The sequence below is a fragment of the Dermacentor variabilis genome, chromosome 3 (genome assembly GCF_050947875.1).
Source record: "Dermacentor variabilis isolate Ectoservices chromosome 3, ASM5094787v1, whole genome shotgun sequence".
In the NCBI taxonomy this organism is placed as follows: domain Eukaryota; kingdom Metazoa; phylum Arthropoda; class Arachnida; order Ixodida; family Ixodidae; genus Dermacentor; species Dermacentor variabilis.
In genome coordinates, this window is record NC_134570.1 from 166,985,692 (window position 1) to 167,008,102 (window position 22,411).

The 22,411-nt window shown below is 44.7% G+C and overlaps 1 protein-coding gene across 1 annotated transcript in view; it reads left to right on the plus strand.

The window, feature by feature from the left end:
- LOC142576500 (monocarboxylate transporter 13-like) overlaps window positions 1-22,411 on the plus strand; it is a 66,865-nt gene that overhangs the window by 19,064 nt on the left and 25,390 nt on the right. The window contains exon 3 of the mRNA XM_075686653.1: window positions 21,158-21,301. Coding sequence (XP_075542768.1) covers window positions 21,158-21,301 — 144 coding nt within the window. The remainder of the gene's footprint in view (window positions 1-21,157; window positions 21,302-22,411) is intronic.

The window sequence follows — 22,411 nt, forward strand, 5'->3', positions numbered from 1 at the left end:
ATTTATACCGGAGTGAGCTATTCCATCTGTCAGCCCCTTTTGATTTGGGACCCTAGTACCACAATAAATAAATTCTGACATTTGACACAGCTAAACGTGAACGCACGCTTATTTCCTGCCCCTCTTACACTCAAAGCATGCGTAATTACTTGACAACATCTCACTACCGTCTGTCAGTTGCGATAAATATATTGGTCTTCACATCACTTCTAATCTCTGTTGGAACTTGCATCTAGAACACTGGAAAGGTAAACCAAAATTGGTGCTTTGTTACCTATAGTGGATTTTGTGCCCGCTTTTATTTTCGCCTAAGCTCTTGCTGAAGAAAGTATAGTGCACTCTAAATTAGAGCTAGAGGAAATGGTGAACCATAGGCAGGCAGTTTGATCAGGACTGAATGTGCTTGGCCACACTGCAGTGAGCGAAGAGGAAGAGAAGATGAAGAAGCTTTAGCGCGAAGCCAACTCACGGGATGTATTTCAATATTCGCCGTAGACGGCAAAGTAAACGGCTTAGCGAAGACAGCATTGAAGTCAAAAACGATGCGGGCTACTTTCGTGTCCAAACGGGATGGTGGCTAGCAGGACGCTTGGAAGGCCTACAGGAAGGTTTTCTGCGCACGAGAAAAGGTACAACGCTATTATGCGCTCTCACCGCATGCTACATCGAGTTTTCGTAGGGTTCGAAGTATCAGACTTAAGATACAGAAACAATGTGTGCTTTTCTAAACTTTTCCTTGTGACCGCGAATCACGTCGCAGAAGCGTCTTTCATGCGTCTCCCAGATGGCTCGAAACGCGTTCGGTTACATGGCCTCGAAGCTGTCCCGGCTGTCTCCTTAGCTGTCTACATAGATGGTCTCCGGTACTGGCCAGAATTGAAACACGCCCTTGGCTGATCCCGTGCATTGGGAAGAGCTATACCTTGGCACCAAACCTAATCGAATTTCTCTATTCAGATACACGTAACACGCAGAGGTGCTTTTACTGACCAACCTCAGATCACTTCACTTCACTTCATTACCATAAAGACCCCCGGATTAGGGGGTTTTACATAAGGGGTTGGTAGCAAATAAAGGAAATTAAATACGCAATGAAAAGATATTTAGGTACAAGTTTGCTCACTGTTAAATATGTTAATTATACAGTTCAAAAACGTGGATGGGGCGATGTCGTTTGGAAGGCCGTTCCAGTCCGAGGCTGAGTGTGGAAAGAATGATGAGGCAAAAGTGATAGTGTGCGCACGTGGCCGGGAGACTTGAAGGGGATGACCAATGCAGAGTGAAGAGAGGACTGATGTAGGGTCGATGATCAAGTGAGCTGTAAACGAATCTATTGGAATAAATACATAGTAACGATACGATGCCGACATGCCAGGGTTGCTAGGCCGGATTCTGCTTTTAACGATGATACACTGGAATTGTATGAATAGCATGAATGAATGAACCTTGTGGCAAGGTTCTGTACTGATTATAGAAAGTTTGTTAGATACTTTTGGTTAGCGCTCCAGATGGCATAGGCATATTCAAGCTTAGAGCGTAGGAGTGACTTATAGGCAAGCAATTTTAGGTTTGGTGGCGCTTGACGTAGATGAAGTTTTAAGAATCCAAGTCTTCTGTTAAATAATGATATCACTCTAGTGACATGCACACTCCAGGTTATATCGTTGGACAACGTTACGTCTAGGTATCTATAAAACTGTGTTAATAGTATCGTGAAGTGCGAGATTGTATAAGGGAACAGGAGAGGATTACGTTTTTGATGAAATGACAAACCGTTGAACTGATTTGAATAACGTATTGGCGTTTGAGAGAGAAACACAACTATAGATATGTAATTCAGCAGCGTAGCTTTCTGGGCGTGTTGGTGCATAATTTAGATACCAATGAATAGCGCGCAGAGGACGAGACCGTAAAATGCAGGCACTATTCAGTACTATTCGTGTGTGTCTGTATTTTACTGCCTCGCCCTCAGCGAACTATTCATGGAGATTGAAATTAAACTATAGGAACATGATAACTTTTATTTATTATAACTCTCTTTTATTTATGACAACTTTTATTATATTTTTTTTGCCGAAATCAGTACTTTTTTCCTGAAATGAGAACTGCCAAAAATTATAACTTGAATAATATAGCAGCACGGAATTTACAAATCCGTTAGTCAGCAGAAAAAAAAAGCTCCAATTTTTGTACGCAGTTGTTTAAGACGTACTGTTGTGCTAGTTGATTATTTATGACAGGATATGGCAGCGCACATCGAAACAACGACGTAACGCTCAATGAACAAAGATGAGTGCTTCGTCATTTCGTGTAGGTCGTTGTTTAGAAGTGCGCTGCCTTAATCCATCTTGTAAACTGCATCTTTTAGAGCATTGAGAGTGGCTAATTTTGGTGCACGACATTACAGCTTCCGTGTAGTTGTTGCAATGTATACGAGAGCAGGGAGAAATTGTCCTAACTTTAGCATATAGCCCTACAAGTAGAAGAAAACCAATCGTCCTGTTTTGGGAATCCATATGCGCAACCCGGCATCACCGCCTTTCCTTGGCGGTTTTCCTGCCACCGCTGCGATCTGCTAGTCTCCTGGTTAGCTCTTTGAGCTAACCAGGAGACTAGCAGATCGCAGCGGAAGAGCCAATGGATCGACAAGTTCATGCACAGGCAAAAATGAATATGGCGAATCAGATCTGCGGAAAACCGCAAGGTGAATTAATGTTCATGATAGTGAGAAATTGTCATGCACCCGGCTGTATTACCGAGCTACAAGAAATTCCATACGGATTTCTCGGAAATAAAGCTTCACAGTTGAGGAAAAACTTGTCCTGAGGTGCTATGCAGCATGGCCAGAGTTTTTCTTTCACCCGAGTTTTACGCGAGTTAGCCCGATGGTAGTGAGCACGGCAATGTCAGATGGCATAGTTCCCAGGTAATGGAGAATTGCACCCCGAACGCCAATTTCTCCCTGGTACCTTGTATGCGAAACTTCAGAGACAGAAAAATGTCAATCAAGCTGCCATGGCGGCGGTATTGTTTACGCGCGAGAGGGAAATGCCATAGCGCTGGTCGTCTGCTGGGCGAACACAGGACTTTCTCTACAGGTGCGAACGGAAAACGACACCGCTCGCATTTATTTTAGAGCGCGCGGTATGCCTCGGCGTCGTACCTCGTAACGGAATGAACGAGCACAGATGAAGATAAAAGCGAACGCGGAGCGCAGCGAAAGCTCAAAGAAGAGAGCGCGAGGAGGAAAGTGTAGGAGGAGGCTGCAGCGAAAGTACAGCGTACTAGGCAATGGTCGAGTGGACCGAACGGCGCTCGTCCAATGAGGCGCCGCGTGAGGAAAAATTGTGCCAGGGCGCTGCTAGCGAACTGGCATCAGGCAGAAACGTGCTTGGCGGCATTTTAACGCGAGAGCGTTAAGGAGATTGCGTCAAAAAAGATCCGGCACTGGCGTCCCGCGTCGGCGTTGGACGTCGCCTCGGCAAAAGGAATTGCGAACCTAATTCCGAACCAGACATACCTGACCACTTCCCTACCACCAAAGTTGCTTATACCTCGTCTTTTGATCTTTACCATGCCATTCCTTGGAATTTTGAGAGCGGCAGCCCATAGACAAATGCAATGGTCTGAGCTGAGATGGTCTGAGATGCGCTAACATAAAGGACAGTGCATGTCCTTTATGTTAGCGCATCTCAGGCTGAAATATTAAAAGTGCGAAATAATAACAGAGAATCGACCCACGCAAGGGGATGCGTTTCTACCAGAAAGCTCGCCTTCGTGCATAGCGTTCGTAGCCAGCGTTTCCTGGTAAACGTAGCGGTTATATCAACTGCAGTGGCCGGGAAGCATGAAAAGCAGTAAAGGGTTTGTGAACGCTATCGCGTTCCACTCTTCAAGGCGAAGCTTAAGCGTCCTCAAAATTTTTCACTTTCGCTGCGGGCACTGAGACTGATTGGGCACGTAAGCTCTTATAATGGTTCTTTATTCGAATTGCAAATTTATGTTCACACCTTTCACTATGTATGCATACATGTTCGTGGCATGGGTTATACAACATGACGTCTTGAATTTTACTGTTGTTGTCAAGTTGTTTCTCTTGTATTTCTTTTGTATGTGTATCTTCCATACTGCTAGGACCATGAGTCCGCATTATTGTATAGATAAGAAACTATTTCAAAATAAAGTGCGTCGTCTGCTAGCGAGCGCTCTTTTGTTGCGCGAACGCAGCCGGACGCCTACTTTTTCTCGCAGAAAGTCTGTGCAGTAAACCTGTTAATGATATTAACGCGACAGCGTCAAGGAGCTCGTGTCGCAGAAAAGCCGGTGTCGTCGGTGTCGTCGGCGTTGGCCGTGAGCGATAAACCCCAGCAGGCACTTCATGAATAAAAAACAACTTGCAAGATGGGCTGGGTGGGAATCGAACCAGGGTCTCCGGAGTGTGAGACGGAGACGTTACCACTGAGCCACGAGTTTTTTTTTCTTTATTGCCGGTCATTGGCCCGGATAAAAAATACACATTCACAAATAATCAAAAGGCACACTGACAATATGTTAAAAACGACCGCAGAACTTGTGCGGCCGCGCTTGTGCTAAAACTCCCTTATCGCCAATAATAATTCCACACGTGGCAACCACTCTGGGATGCACTCCAGCAACTTTTGTTCCTCTACAAAGTTCGGTATGCTTTCTTTAAAATACTGGCGAGCCGCTCTTGCATCGAGATCGGTGTGCCTTACCGCCATTCTACATTTCCAAATACTATGCAGGGCCATAAGCCTGATCATATCAAATGGGGTATCATCATCACTTTCTATTGGCAAGTAGCGAATCCCATACGCATCTAGGGGGAAATCTTTTTTGATTGTGAGCTGGAGCACATCCCAGAGGAAAACAGCATCCCAACAATACAGAAAAAAATGTTCACTTGTCTCCTCCCGCCTGCAAATTGTACAATGAGTGCCCCAAGGAACAAAGAACCCTCTTTCAGCCAGCCACGGTTTGACAGTCAGCGTTCCAGTGTGCAATTTAAAAAAGAACGTCTTAGCGCCTGACGGTACTAGCATCGCCTTAACGCGCTTTAGAACATTGTGCCCATGGCCTGCTCTGTAGAGAGACCGATATAAAGGCGCAGGAAGAACAACATCACACAGGTCCTTGTAGTTTTTTCCGGTTGACTTCACTCAAATATTGAAGAGAAAAACGCGCTGACAGAAACCTGCATGAAACCACAACTTCACATAGAAAGCCATAAACACCCCCTGGCAAACTGCCCACTGAGACAACCATATCGGGCAAGTGTTTGCCCAGGCGAAGTTGGCAAACAGTGTATAAGAACGGGTTTTTTGCATACCTGAAGAAAAAAAAGCGATTAACTACCTGTCTCAAAAACAAATGTGACAATCCAAGTCCTCCATTTCGAACTCGAAGAAACAAATTGGTGCGACTTGATCTCTCCCAAGACGATGCCCACACGAACACTGCGAATACCCGGTGAATTTTTTGGATGTTTACCCTTGAGCAATGCAAGACTTGGAGGATGTACCAAAGTTTGCTCACTAAAAATATGTTGCAAGTTGTGGCTCTAGAAAACATAGACCAATTCCAGCCATTCCATTTCTTTACTGTGTCCCGCAGCTTATCCACTTCACTCCTCCAGTACGACTCACTGTCTTTGTAGCACTAAAGGGGAACACCCAAGTATTTCACCGGAGTCGTAACGAAACTCATGTTGGCAAAAGTGTCTGGGGTCGCCCGCCAATCCCCGTGCCAGAATCCCACGCACTTACCCCATTTTACCGCGCTGCCGCTCACAGCACAAAAACTTTTAACAGATTTGACAGCCTGTGTTATACTGTCCAAATCAGTGCAAAACACAGCAATATCGTCTGCATAAGCCAACAGGCGGACTTCAAGCTCGTGCAGTTTAAACCCGCGGACACAGTCATTCACCATGACACTCAAACAAAACGACTCTATATACAAGCAAAACAACAGCGGCGAGAGAGGGCAGCCCTGACGCACCGAACGCTTAACTTGGATTCGCGCTCCCAACATCTTGTTGACAATAAGCCGCGTCGAGCACTCCCGGTACGCCATGGCAACCCCCTCTCTAATTATTCTACCCAAATTCACATAATCTAGAATGCACAAAAGAATGTCATGAGGCACCCGGTCGAACGCTTTCTCGAGATCAATTTGGAGCATTGGCACTCGTGCACCCATTACATCGCAACATTCGAGGATACTGCGTGCTACGTGTATATTTGAGAAGATAGTGCGGCCCCACAAGCTTCGCAATGTCAGTCTGCAATCTCTTTGCTAAGATTTTCATCATTATCTTATAGTCTCCGTTAGTGAGACAAATTGGGCGGTAAGAAGTTACTCTTCGCAATTCAACGGGATCTTCTGACTTGGGTATAAGAATAGTGTGGGGAGATGAGAAGGACGGGGGTAATACTTTGAGCTGGAAGGCTTCGTTGTATACATCCGCTAAGGCTGGTGAGATCGCACCTTTGAAATACTTATAAAAAGCTGAGGTTAGACCATCAGGGCCAGGGGACTTCCCCGGATGAATACTTTCAATATAGCACCTTTCACTTCCTCTTCCGAAATTGGTTCCTCCAATATTTCTTTCGTACTTTCATCTAGCCTTGGCATCAACGACAAAAAGTCCTTTTTAAAACGATCAACGTCGACTGCGCAGTCGGTGAACAAACCACTGTAGTGCTCGAAGAAAGCACGCTCGATATCTTCTGCTGCGTCGCTGACTTTTCCGCGATGCTCGACTTCTGCTATCTTATTGCGGCGCGCATGCCACTTTTCTGAGCCTAACGCTCTTTTCGACGGCGTTTCTCCCATTATCAGCTTTTCAGCCCTTGCCCGCACCAAAGCACCGCGGTATCTTTCGATATCGAACTGTTCTATTTTATGTTTCAGTGCGCGAATATCGTCCACGAACATGCCAGGCATCCTACATTCCTCACTGATCAATTTTTCTAGATTCCGGCGCATCTGTTTTTCTTCTGCTCCTTTTCCTCTGCATATAGCGCTCGTACGCTCTAAAGCGTTGATTTTAACCGCCTGCTTGAAGTTCTCCCATTTTTCCCCAGATGTCGTGTTACCAACAGCGTTCATTTCTTCAACTTGCTTCATTACGTCTGTTGTAAACGTTTCGTCGCTTAGTAATTTCGAATTCAATTTCCATAGTTGCCACTCGAAGCCCTTTTTCTTTTCTTGCGTGCTTGCTACTAAAAAGCTGACCAAACAGTGATCACTGAATGAAAGTGCGCTCACATGGTACTCCTTACAAAGGGGTATCAAATCAAGGCTCACATAGACTCTGTCAAGACGGGCGTGGCTGGCTGCCTGGAAGTGGGTGTACTGCGTAGTCCTCCCACCACCGAGACATTCAGCCACGTCTTCCAAACCATCGTCCCTTATCATATCGCTAAGGGCCATGGTGCTTGCATCCTTGTACGGTCGAGCGCTAGTTTTATCACGGGCTGAAAGAACACAGTTAAAATCACCGGCAATAATGAGGAGCCTATTACACTGGGCATACTGTTTTAGCTGATCGAAAAATCTGCGTCTTTCCTCAGCGACATTCGGCGCGTACAAACAAATAACACGCCATTCCAATGACGATAATAAAAAATCGCAGACAATAAGCCGACCTGACGGGCATGACGTCACTGCTTCTATTTTTGCTCCAAGGCTATGTCGGATGTGCAAAGCGGTACAAAAACGCCTCTAGTGAACACGGTGTTGCCTTAGAAACGAGCTGTTTCTAAGGCTGAGGCGTGCGTCGCTTGCTCAGGCGCACATTTCGTTGTCGCGCCAAACGCTGCGTTGCTCGACGCTCACCGCGTCCGATGCGGGGCGCGTAGTCGCTGCGCCGCAGCCCATTGTCTTACACACCTTGGCGGGTCGACGGGAACGCTGTCGCGTTCCACTCTTGAAGGCGAAGCTTAAGCGTCCTCCAATTTTTACTTGCCTTGGTGCGCCAATGACTCTTGTAGGCCGGTACCAGTTGTAGTTTTATCTAGGTGAACTGCTATTTTTAAAATTCTTTTCTAAAATGAACAAGTATTTTTGTCACAGAAGATGCCTATCTGCAACATGAAGCTATGCAAAAACATTTTGCTGGTATCGTGTGATTTTACGAGCACTTGTTCTTGGTGGAATATTGATCAGGGACAACTGTCAAAAAGAACAACTTTATAGTTATATAAAGCAGGTTTATTAACTGTGTGGCGCGAAGAGATTCAGATGACTAATGCACTTTTAAGTAATTCTAAAGGCACATAGACATATAACCGCGTGTTCCAGTTAACTTGGACTAAGACATACAGAAAACCTAAGACCTCTAGAGAAATTCTACGAAGTGTATAGTAGCCGTAGTAGTGTGTACTTACAGCCAATATTTTTTGATCACGAGTTATTATTCATTAATTACTAATAATTAGTCAATTTTTAATTATTGCTTGAATCGTAAACATATGAATTACAAAGTTGTAGGGCACATCAAATAACCTAAGAATCAAGCAGTTATTTCGTGCTCAGCGTTGCCTCGTTGGTTTTTCCGAGAAAGAAGAGAAGCGCGCGAAAAATTCAAAATAAGAAATAAGTACGCGCTCGCGCGCCACTACTCAATACACGACTTTACTAGCGGCTGCAGCGCAATACAGGGCTTCACGCTATGTGATGGTTGCGGCATCATGAGAACATGCCGCTGACGCATTGATGAGCGTCGCGGAGCCGTAGGGGGGGGGGGGGTGATTTATTTCGAGGCCTTCAAACCATAACGACGCAATTTGAGTATGCATTTGCGCAGGAACTTCTCTCACGTCCCCATGTTGGGCCCCATGGTAGCTGTTTGGCATCGCTGCCGAAAACCCAATCTACTCTTAGGGGAAATCCTTTCCCTAAACTCCCTGATCCTCCTCCGCAACGAGGGCCCACCGAAGATGGCTTCCAGTTTTTGGATGTCAAATGCACAACTTCCCCTGTTTCCCCATTGTTCCCCTCTTTAAACTCAGACAAACCAGTGCGAACCATCGCACCGTTCCTTGTCTCTGAGTCTTTGACTGACGTATTTGGTCCAGGTAATAAGGCGTGAAGGATGGCAAGCGGTGATCTCCTCTTGGAGCTTCGTGATCAGAAGGAGTATTAGAAACTGCCGAAACTAGTGTCATTTGGGGAGACCCAGGTAACAGTATCACCGCACCGCACTATGAACAGCACCCGTGGCGTTGTCTCGGACGGTGATTTGCTCCAGATGACAGAGTCTTAGCTCTTGGAGGGCTTCAGTGAGCAAAATATTGTCAATGTAAAAAGAATTAAGATGAGTCGGGATGGCAAAGAAATCGAGACCAAACACCTATTGCTCACATTTGTTTCAAGTGTCCTTTCAGAGTCCATCGACACCGGGTGAATCAAGCTCCGTATTAGGCCATACGTATTCAATCCCCTCAGATGTTTTAAATGCCAACATTTTGGCCATATTTCACAGCTGCCGAGGCCGTCAAACCTGCGCGAAATGCAGTGCCCATGAACACACCTTTGAATCATTTGCTTGTAAATGGGCACAAATAAAATGAAATGAAATGAAATGAAATCTTGCGACAAAGCTCTACACTGTGTAAACTGGGAGCACGCCGCGTACTCGCGGTCGTGCCCATCCTGGAAAAAGAAAACAAAATTGTGACAATAAAAGTAAAGGAAAATATTACTTTCAAGGAGGCGCGCAGGCGAGTATCCACCCGCCCAAGCACGCTTTTGCGGATGTGAAGCGTCAGGGGGAAGCGACACAGCGGCTTGCAGCGGCTGTCCGGCTTGACCTCTGGGCCGGTGGCCTCAATGGTGTAGTCGAAGGTGCCGTGGCCTTCATGTCAAGCACAGCGCTCGGAAGAGCGCGTGTCCAGCGCCTCGCTAGAGGCAATGGACACAACAACCAGCCAGATGGCGCCACCAGCGCCTAAGGAACGGCGAGCCTCTCTCAATCGCTCCCAAAAAAGAAAACCTGCGTCACGGCGCATGTAAAGTGCCCGTAAACTAATTTCACTCTCCTAAATACATAGCACCAAAAACATTTATAACAATGGAGACACCGATACTATAGTGGAATGTCAGAGGACTTCTTCGTGACCTCGACGACACTACAGAACTACTACACAAACACAATCCACAGTTGCCTTGTCTTCAAGAGACACATATGAAACTTGCTAACACTAATTTCCTTGGTAATCACTTTATCTTCCGGAATGACCGCGACGAGGCTACATCCTCTGGCAGTGTAGCAAGAATAGTCCTCAAATCTGTCGCTTGCCAACCCGTCGCCCTTAATACGCCCCTTGAGGAAGTGTAAGTTCGGGCCATTCTTTTTAATGAACAAGTAACTGCGTGTTCCATTTTTATACCGCCAAACCAGCATACCGAAAAAACAGACTTTAATAACTTCATTGGTCAGCTTGCCAAGCCTTACATACTAGTGGGAGATTCTGACGCTTGTTACACAATGTGGGGAGACTCACGATGCGACACGAGATGTCGACTCATCGAAAATTTTATTTTAACCTCGAGTGCGTGCCTCTTCAATAAGAAAGAACCGACGTGCTATTATCCACATCATAATGCAAACTCGTCAATCGACCTGTCTATCGGCTATGCTTCTATATTCCCTGATTTAGAATTGTCTGTAATTAAAAATCCATTTGGAAGTGATCACTTTGCATTACGTCTAAACCTAGGAACTCAACATGACTCCCCTCCACCTGTTCCTCGCTGTAAACGAGCCGAGGCTAATTGGAAATTCTTAAAAGAATCTACCTACATATAACACGATTTTATAAGTGATTTTAGCATAGATCATGCCGTATCATATTTTACCGCTTTTATCATTGACGTGGCAGAAAAGCTCATCCCTCAAACAAGTGACGCTTCATTGAAAAGACGTGTCCGCTGGTGAAATTACGATTGTAGAGAGGCACGCAGGAGACAAGATAAAGCTTGGGGCAAACTACGTGAATGCCCTACGGCCGAAAATTTAGTAGAATTCAAACAGGTTAAATCTCAGGGAATAAGAACGCGGCGACAGGCAAAGAGGGCAAGCTGGCAGAGATTCCTTTCAGGTATAAATTCATAAACTCAAGAGGCTAAAGTATGGGACGGGCATAGAAGGCTAAAGGGACAGGAAATTCTTCCGTTGCCCCTAGTAGACGATGAAGGGAATAGCTTGGAATATCAAGCTGACGTACTTGGGGAACATTCTGAGCGCATATACAACTGAAATAATTATTCCAAGGCATTCATAAAGGATGAACAAATAGCAGAACGCGAAGCCATCAACTGCAAATGCAGACAGAACAAATCCTATAACCTGCCTTTTAACATTGCTGAGTTGACAGGTGCCTTGGATGCATTTCAGAACTCCGCACCTGGACCTGACAGGATCATGTACAACATGCTTAAACATCTCCACAGCGATACTCAAATAACGCTACTCGCAATTTCAATGCTGCTGGGCTGCCAGGTACCTCCCATCTAAATGGAAGGAAGCTATTGTGTCCCTGTTTTAACGCATGGTAAAGATACACCATTGCTGACCAGTTACCGTCCTATAGCGCTTACGAGCTGCCTTCGTAAGCTCTTTGAGAAAAGGATCAATCGCCGTCTCGTTCATTTGCTAGTCTAGCAAAACGCTTGACCCATTTCAATGTGACTTCAGGGAAGGGCGATGTGCAAACGACCATTTCGAGCGCATCGAAGCAAACATTCGCGATACCTTCGTTAATAAACAATCCGGGTTTATCCGTGTTATCCGTGTTTCTTGATATGGAAAAGGCGTACGATACAACTTGGCGGTACGGAATCCTACGCGACCTGTCGGCGCTGGGCATGGGCGGCAATATGTTCAACATTATAGAAAGCTACCTACACAACCGTACATTTCGGGTGAAAGTAGGTAATGGACTATCGCGTACGTTCATACAGGAAACTGGGGTATCCGAGGGTGGTGTGCTCAGATGCATGCTCTTTGTCGCAAAGATGAACACTCTTCGTGCATCGTTACCACCAGCTATTTTTTATTCCGTATACGTAGACGACATACAAATAGGTTTCAAATCCTGCAACCTCGTTTTGTTTGAGAGACAGGTACAGCAGGGGTTAAACGAGGTCTCCAAGTGGGCAGACAAAAATGGATTCAAAATCAACCCCCACAAAAGTTGTGTTCTCTTTACAAGAAAGAGAGGCCTAGTTGCAGATTCTTGTGTTGAACTGTGCGGACATCAAATACCTGTCAACAAAGAGCTATTATACTTGACTCTAGGCTTACTTTCATCCCACACATCAAATATTTTAAAGAAAAATGTCTAAAAACGAATTTACTGCAACTTCTATCCCACACAACTTGGGGTAGCGAGAGGAAGTGTTTGATGAATCTTTATAATAGCTTAATTCGATCACGATTGGATTGTGGTGCCGTCGTATAAAACTCTGCCACTACGAGTGTACTAAGGATACTCGACCCTGTCGACCATCTCGGTATGCGCTCAGCCATTGGCGCTTTCAGGACAAGTCCTATTGAAAGCTTGTACGCCGAATCAAAGGAGTGGACACCCCACTTGCAGTGAACATACATCAGCCTCACATATTTTCTCAGAATAGACTCGAATTATGAACATCCATCTTTTAATAGCGTTACCGATATGACGTGTGCTACACTTTTCCGCAATCGTCCCTCTGTAAGACAGCCTTCCTCGCTTCGTGTGAAGGAGTTTAGCGATGAAATGCGTGTCCCACTCCTCGAGCATCGCTTAATGCATCCAACCAAGCTGTTACCTCCTTGGTAGTGGCACGTGGTAGAATGTGACACGTCCTCTCTAGAAGTTACAAAGCACGCACCAGAGGTTGACATACGAATGCACTTCCTAGAACTTCAGTACAAGCACTCGTGCACAGAGTTCTACACAAACGCTTCCAAGTCACATGCCGGAGTGTCCTATACAGCCGTCGGTCCATCCTTCTCGGAATCTGATGTTCTACATCCAGAAACAAGTATTTTTACGGTCGAGGCCTGCGCATATAAGCATATAAGGATATCAAAAATTCGAAAAAGCAGTTATATATACGGATTTCCTACGTGTTGTGAAGGCCTTCATCTCACTCTGCAAACATAAAAATCCCGTACTTATTGAGGTTTACTCGGACCTGTGCAAAGCTTATTTATCTAACCAGCATATTATTGTATGCTGGGTACCTGGCCATAGGCGAATCGAAGGTAACGTTCTGGCCGACCACATGGCCACGTCAATTGAATCCCATGCTGTTAATGCTACTGCTTCGGTCCCTGTCACAGATCTTATGCCTTTCTTAAGAAAGAAGCTGCGAAATCACGCGCAATGCATGTTGGACGCAGAAATAAATGACAAACTGCAAGTGATAAAGCCACAGTTAGGTTTCTGGCCCTCCGCAACAAAATCACGGCGAACAGATGTCCTATTCTGTCGTCTCAGAATAGGACATACATTTAGGACCTATAATTTTCTTCTTACTGGAAATGAACCTCCAAGCTGTGGTAGATGTGGTGAGAGGCTGACCTTCTCCACGTGCTCCTCGAGTGTCGGGAAGCCGAAGCTCAGAGAAAGAAACATTTTCCTCTTGCATACCGTTATTGCATCCCTCTTCACCCGGCTATGCTTCTCGGTAAGGAACCGCTTTTTAACACCAAGGCAGTCCTAGATTTCTCGAATGATGTTGTCCTACATGTTATAATCCCATTAAATGCATAGCGCATCCTCTTCCGAGAGGATGCTGGTGTGATAATGTTATTTTAGTACATGCCTCCAGGCCCTTGTGTTTCAAGGGCTCTAATGAGGTAGTCGTGCTCTAGCAAATTTTAGTATCAGACATGTTTTGTACAACGTTTCATTATATCGCAATGTATCTTAATACTCATAGTTTCCGTCATTTGTCGTCGCCATAATCTTATTACAAATAGACTTTACGCACCATGACATCTACCACAATGAAATCATACCTCAACTGCAAGCCCATTAACATTGGCATGGCGCTCTTTGCCCATAGCTGGCCCTTGCGCCAGTAAACATCACATATTCATTCGTTCAGACAGAGGACCTTCCGTTTTATGATACAAGAAAAAAGATGTAGCAGAATTGACGGATTCATGAAACAACGTGAAAGTGTGTACTTAAGTCGTCTTTCTTGGTCGAATGCTTCAGCCAACGCGAAACACACCTTGACACTGCCTTCTGCAGCAACGAAAGATTGTCCAGGCACGAGGGAAGCAGGGCGAACTGGTCTCTGGCTTGAGTTTATAGACAGACCGAATATAAAGCGCTAGGTATTCATGTTTGCTTACATGTCCCGCAGTGGCTCGGGTCAGCAGCAGAAGCATTCATAAAAACCACTGTAGAGAGAAAGAGCGAGAGAGAAACGGAGTGGGAAAGGCAAGGAGGTTGACCGGAAGATATTCTGGCAAGCTACCCTGCAACTGGTGTAAAATGTCTTGAAGTAAGCGTGCACATTACGTGAGCTGAAGGCTGACCATGTTCTTATGAGAACTACTGACGAAGTATTAAAAGCATGCCTTTTTTTCTGGAAGCAAAGCCTGATCTGTTTATTTTCGCACTGCTCCCATGTGTTCGCTACTTTTTCTTGGTCTCTAAATAAGGAACTAAAATGCTCCGACGTTTTAGTTGTAATTCTTACCGCTACACCGACAAAAACACTGCACTCTATGCATGCACACTGATGGCATCGGAGTATCAAAAACAAAGCAATACTCGTCGTTTAATTGCAGATATGTAAACTACTGGCATGGCATGCCGTATCTCCCACATTGCTAACGAACACTTTTGACACAAACGGGGCAGCGATTCTAAAGCTTGCCATGAAAGCTTCAATTCAGCTAGTGTCTCAAAAAAAAAGAAACGATGAAATACTGAGTCGTCAAGCTTCCCAGGAAAAGCAGATGACCAGCTTGAAGAAAAAACACCTCTAAACTAGAGGACTATGCAATCCCAAGCGGCATTCAGCAACTCAGAGCCACAGTAAACGACCTTGAATGGCGCAGCCGGAATTTAAGGGTTGAAATGCATAAAATATCAGTAAATGATAATGAAAACCTCATCCCAAAGCTAAATAAAGTATAAAATTGGTGAGCTTGTCAGAGCTGACCGTGAGTGACGTTGAGGCGGTACAGAGGTTGGCTTAGAGACAAGCCAAGTACCCGGAATCATCATGCCATTTTCACAGCTGTCACTGCGAGAGAGTTGGATTGAAACGCGCAATGTTTTTCGAAACATGAGCGCAAATATTTCAATCTGTGAAAAGATGGCCGCACTGAACCGACAGCTTTTGTGCCGCGGGAGAGAACAGGCGAGTGCAAACGATTATCGCTTCACGTGGCATGTCTACGGGAAAATTCTTGTTCGATAGAAACTGAATGAATCCGTGTTTGTCATTCGCTGCACAGCTGACCTCGATAAACTGTGCAGAAGCTCAATTATACAGCTAACCTATCTTTTCATCTGTGCTGTTTTTCATGGACCGAGTAAATTTATTTGACTAATATACAATCATCTGAAGCCACGGTTCAATTTGCTGCAGTAGCATGCATTTTAATATTAGCTCTGGCAGAAACAACAGAAACGAACTTGATTGTGTTTTGGGCAGAAAAGAATGACAATTTAGAAATGTCATGTCCTCGGAAACATGGTTTGTTTTGTAGGACGATGTGTATAATTTTCTCGTAACAAATCTTTTTACCTGAACTGCCGTGATCAACGTGGTGGAGGTACCTCTATGTTTATTTCAAATTTACTGAATTCTGAGCTTCTCTCTGAGTTCTGGGCCACTGATCAGCACTATGAAACTGTTGTTGTTAAACGGAACAATCTGATTTTCTGTTTACCGCAGGTCACCATCACGAAAGTAGGTGATGCTTCGATCGTATTTAGATTCACTGTTAGAATTCAGTAACATCGTCAATAATCAAATAGTTCTTGGAGGTGACTTAAATGTATATATGATTGCTAAGAATAACACGAAACTAGAATTGTAATCTCTCTTAGCTATACATCTCTGTCGCAATATTATTACGTCGCCTACACGAGGTATCGCAACATGCGATACCGCGTTGAACTTGCCCAGTCAAAATTCCAACAAGCTACCTGTCTGTTGGCTATACGCAAATCTGGCATATCGGCTGGTGGCTTGATGGCCAACAAGCTACAAGGCTTATCGGCCGGTTGGCCCATTGGCCCTTTGGCGTATCGGCCTGTATGCTTAGCGGCTTGTTGGAGCTCATAGCCTAAGTCTATTAGGCCTGCACAGGCACATCCTTGTGTTACATGTTCCTAACTCAGTTTGGCATGTCTTCTGGAAAACCCAGTGTTTTAGCATACGCAGTTACTGATCACTTACCTGTGTTCATATTCACTACCACTGCAGTTGAAAAACAAAAACCGCATCAAGCGTTTTATTGGCTCATCAGTACTAGTACGTTGTCTGCATTCTGAGGTTGTCTTGCCAGTGTCTCTTGGGATGATGTGTATAAAGAAAAAAAGCAGATGTGGCTTATGAGAAGTTCATGCAAACATTTATGAAAACATACTAGGCATCTTTTCCGGAGAAAACGTTCATGGCCATCAAAAAAAGTCGCAAGCCATGGATAGATAAACATCTAATTAAGTTCATATTTAAAAGAGAAAGGTTCTACAGTTCATTCATGCAAAGTAATGCGTAGCAAGGATTAAAAGTATTTAAGGAATACAGAAACTACGTCATGAAAGAACCAAGGGGTCCTAAGGAATGTTATCACTTTAATATCTTCAACTCATCGGCAGTACGCGCTGATAAAATTTGGAGGGCACTCTCATCAATAACTGGAGCTACGCTAGAAAAAACTACTACACTTCAAACAGACAGCATTGAACTAAAATGGATTGATCTTGCTATCGCTTCTAACGAATTATTTCTGCTCCTAGATCAAGTATTTGATAATATCGACCTCTTGTATGTGAACTCGCTTAATAGTCAGTCAATATTTTTAAGGGAGGTTACAAAGCAGGAAGCTATTTTTTTCATTCTTCTCGCTAAGTAACATTACAGCTACTGATGCATTGTGCATTGAAATAGCGCGGCTAAAATTTGTTATTGACGCAATTACAACTTGTTTTCAGTACCTTTTTATTCTGTGTCTGTCTTTAGGCGTTGGCGTGCAGACGGCAAAGGTCACAGTAAAATAAAAAAGAAAGCTACATAAATGATCTTTCATACGACCGCCCTGTAGAGTGCTGCCAGTTTTATGCAAAAACGTTAGAAAAGATGATTTTAACACGGCTTTGTTCATTTAACGATCAGTTTATTATCATAAGTCCTGCACAGTTTGGTTTCTGTAAAAACAGGTCCACTGAATTCCCTCAAATTAATGAATTAAGGCAAATTATTGCGGATTTCCCCAGTCGCCGGTGTACTATGAATGTTTTACTAGACATTGTGATTTATGCAGAAAAGGGTCACGATCCCACAATCTTCGAATTTCGCGTGCGGTGCTCAACCGATTGAGCTGCCGCGGCGCCGTTTCCCCGGCCACAACCTTCGCGAAATGCGAAAGTTGTGGGCCGGTTCCCCTTCCTGCGGCAAGTTGTTTTTTCATCTACTTTCATTTCCATTAATTTATCGTTTGTTTATTTAATTTATTAAGCACATGTAATTTTCCCTATGTTGTCTTTGGTGTCAGTGTTTGTTGGAATCTCATGGTATGACTAAGAAAAATCGGGCCCCTCGGTTGACCCCCTTTTTTTCTCGCTTATACATAATGGGGTCTCGAATGCGACAACATTGATGCCTTCAGGTGGCATGTGAGGGTTTATTGACCTGTTGCCTACAGCCCCCCCCCCCCGCCCCCCGAAAAAGAAGATCACATTCTGGTGGCGCCTGTGGCAGAAAGGATGTTCCACATCTGCCGACAAGGTCTGTGAGTGGTGGCGCTCGCTAACACTCCCAGGGTTCCACAAGGAAACATAAATGCCCAAGAAAGTGGACGGGCATACGGCGCCGCGGTAGCTCAATTGGTAGAGCATTGCAGGCGAAAGGCGAAGGTTGTGGGATCGTTCCCCACCTGCGGAAAGTTGTTTTTTCAACCACTTTCATTTCTATTAATTTATCGTTTGTTTATTTAATTTATTAGGCACAAGTAATTTCCCCTATGTTGTCCTTGGTGTCAGTGTTTGTTGGCGTCTCAATGTATGACTAATAAAAATCGGGACCCTCGGTCAACCCCCTTTCTTCTCGTTTATACATAACGAAGGTCTCGAATCCGGCAACATTGGTGCCTTAACGTAGCATGGGGCGCTACTCTGAACATTCTGCCATTTTCATCGAGGCGTGACGTAGACGCGACGGATACAAAATGGCGCTGGTAGCCACGTTTTGCTTTGGTAACGTGACGCAAACTTGACGCTTTGCCTAAGAAACTTAAATGAAGGCACCTAGCCTAACGTTCTTGATAAAGCAAAGCAGTTTTCCTCCCCAGTAAAAATAAAGCAGCTAGCTGAAAGCGTACGATTATTCCGTCGAAAACGCTTCTCGCTTCCGTCGACTGTTGCGTACAAGCCGTCGTCTGCTTCATTAGCTAGCATGCGTGTACCCGGGAAACTGAATGAGTCATCGTACGTCGGTGCCAACGCCTTTGTTTTCTACCTCGAGTCAACGTACGCGGCCGAGCAGTGGTAATGAGCGCACGTTTTAAGCCGCGTTATCGCTATCATGCGTAACGCAAGTGACTCAGCTCGACTCAGCTGGCTGAGAAACGGCCGAATATCACCAATAGCGTTGCGCGCGCCAGGTATATCCACTAGCGCGACGCAAGCGCCTTCGCTGCCATCTCTTGTTCAGATCGCTAGTTACTCGCACGGCGGGAGGAAACTTCAAGGCGCCGCCTTGAGTACATTCCTTCTTATAAATTAAAAAGACGCCGTTGTCATAACTTATGATTGTGCAAAAAGGCATCAATCTTGTGTTACAATACAAATGCAGCTGTGAAAAGTGGACAGCCTTGCAGAAACTTTGCTATGCTCAATCAATATCAGTTCGTATAAACGCGTTCTTTTCAAAAATGATGGGGCAAAACACGAATGCCAACACCACCCGAGAGCTATGCAAATACTATTAGCACGCGTTATGAACAAAAGATTTTCATGGCACATAAACGACAGGGAAAACGTGGCGATACGCATTCCTCTGGGTCGCCATTGCATATGTCTGCTTATTGCCATATTTCAAGGGGCTTGTCGTACCACAAATTATTGCGGAAAATCTCTGCGATGGCGGCCCAGCGAAACATCACGCAACGTCAAATTGACGTTTACGAAACGGTCCTTCCTGTGACGCTCCCCACAGCACATTTCTTTAGGCAATCAGTAAGCTGGCAAGGCGCATATCTTGGGATCCCCACCACATATTCGCGAAATTGCGGATGCGTTGCACTATTTATTTTTGAAGCCCTAACGTCGCAGTATAGCTGCCAAGGACCAAAAATGTATTAGTCGATAAAGTTTGCAGATCCACGTCACGTTTCGTCATCTTCACGGAAACGCAAAATTGCATTTTGCAAAACTTCCGCATCCCGGCACAAATTTCAAGGATCGTGAGCGCTCTACAGCCACTCAGAGAGTCAACATCGCGGATAATGGCGGCCGTGAAGCGCCGTCAGTGTCGAGAAAAGCATTCATGTGTGGGTTTAGTGGCCGGTTGCCTTCACCAAAAAAAGAGAAGGTCACGTACTAGTGACGCCTGCGGCAAAAAGGATGTTCCACGTCCGCCGCTAAGGTCTGTGAATGGTGGCGCTGGCTAACACTCCCGCGGTTCTACAAGGAAACATAAATACCCAAGAAAGTGGACGGGGAAACGGAGCCGTGGTAGCTCAATTAGTAGAGCATCGCACGCGAAATGCGAAGGTTATGGGATCGTTCCCCACCTGCGGCAAGTTATTTTTTCCTGCACTTTCACTTCCACTAATTTATCGTTTGTTTATTTTAATTATTAAGTAAAAGTAACTTTCCCTATGTTGTCCTTGGTGTCAATGTTTGTTGGCTTCTCATGATAGGTCCTGTTATGGTAACTTTTATCACAACTTTGTTTTTGTAGCAGCAAGTATGTTTTTTAACATTTTGACATATTCATTTGTCCGTAATCGCTTTTGGGAGCTTCCCATGGGTGTTTGTGGATGTTTCTGGGAGATGTATTTCGCACCAGCAAAGGACCTCATCTGTACATCAAGACGAACATTCGAATTTTCTGACATGCTCAGAAAACAAATAATTTCTTTCTTTAAGGCGAAATGTTTTTTTGAGGTCGATATATGGGCTTTCCGGTGCTATCGAAAAATTAACCGCCCGGGGTTATTGCACGAAAAAAAACTCAATGGCGCCAAAATCGAAGGAAGTAGAACCCACGACCTATGGTGTTAATTAGGGCGATGTTAATTAAACCGCAAGTAATTAAGATATAGTTAGTTAAGGTAGCCGAGCCCCCGACCACTGGTGGGAGAAAAGAAGCACTAGGAACTATGAACGTATCTAAATGAAAATAAGCAATTTATTGTATATCATGTGAGCGTGCAGGCTTTCGCCTCTACCCCGTTTGGCGTATAATAAGGTACCTGATCACTTCGTTGGTTTAAGTGGGGTTTAGTACTTTGGTTATTATTGTTTTCTTTTATACCTTGTTTCCTAAATGTTTTCTTGCATATCTATGCTAGAGTGTTAGCCCGAGCGTTTACATGCCAACATTTCTTTGAATACGTTTAAAAATAAAATTATCTATACCGAGAAGTCACATTAGGAAGCAGGCCATGACGTCTGCCGTAAATCGTTCTTTACGGTACTTGACTTTGTAGCGGAGTCAAGTGCATGATATGTTGTGGCCTCTGGAGAGCTAGGAACACACAGCGAAGCGCCTACTTAAACCAGATATATTATGAAGAAGGCATATAAGTGAAAAGGTCGCTAAGAGTACAGCACACTGAGCGCCTTTTTGTAAAGCTAGCTAGCATACCTATTTCACCTATATTCTTGATGCAGTACTTCTCTGCATGCAAGTGACAGTGAATCGACACCTTTCTTTTCCGCAGGATTGCTAGTAAGTCAGCTGCAGCACAGGATATCCGTCTATCACATCAGTCTCATGGGAAGCTGCTTGGCGTCCGCAGGCCTCGTGGCGTCTGCGTTCGCCCCTGACATTGCCTGGATGACGTTTACTTTAGGGATCATGTATGGTACGTTCAATTTCACTATGTAGTCCTATGGGTATTGAGTATAAGATTGAAATATGAGGATCGCTGTGTAAGTCATAGGGGATCCTTATAACGATCATTCATTCATTCATTCATTCATTCATTCATTCATTCATTCATTCATTCAATTTATTGATCAACTACAAGAGATGAAAGCAGCCATAGGTGCTGAAGAAAAGATGGATGAAGTAGTTGACACCGATCCAAGCAGAACTAAACCCATAAATGTGAGTTGGAATGCCCACATAACCTTTTTATATTCAACATTCGTACTAGCGCAACTAGATCACGATGGCAATGAATGCCGTAATGCGGATGCGACCTTGTTGCTTACATGTAATGTAGAGCGTTTCCTGGCATGCGATTGGAAGTGCAGCTGTTGTGCATTAAGCAAAGTATATGACATACTTGATTAGCTTTGAGTGTGTAACGGCACGATATATAGTTTGTGGGCACTAACCGAGGACATTGACCGGTTGGTGTTTTTTAACAATGAGCCTGGTTTGACACGCATGCTGGATCATGAGAATATGACATTAGAAATGACCGAACCCAGCAAAATCGTGCTAGTAAACGCAACATGTGAAACAGCCAACTTAACAGCAGGAAATCTCCTAGTGACTGGTGAGAACGCCGAGAAAACAAGAGCAAATAATGGTATCAACCATAGGAACGCTAGCATTCAACTGCCTTCTTGATAAAATAAGTACGTTCCTATGTTTAAATCGATCATATTGTTACGTATAAGGATGCACTGTAATGACTATATGCGGGTGTATGTACAAGCGCATATGCATGTAGCCCTGTCCAGAACGAACAGGCCGTACCAGTGTACAACGTTGTCCTCATCGTCTCTTCGATAATGATAGGCCTGCTCTTGGTCAATTAAATAACTATTCTGTATCATTATGCCGTACTCCTGGCGGCAGAACAACCATTGGCGAATTACTCGCGTTCTGTGATAGAATAATTGCGCTCACAAGCTGATAGGCGGTGTCTAGTATAGGCGACGACACGGTCGTGGCGACGATGGCGTCGGCCAAGTACTACACTGACTCCATGACCACGTGCATAGGTACGGACTTCGGTAGG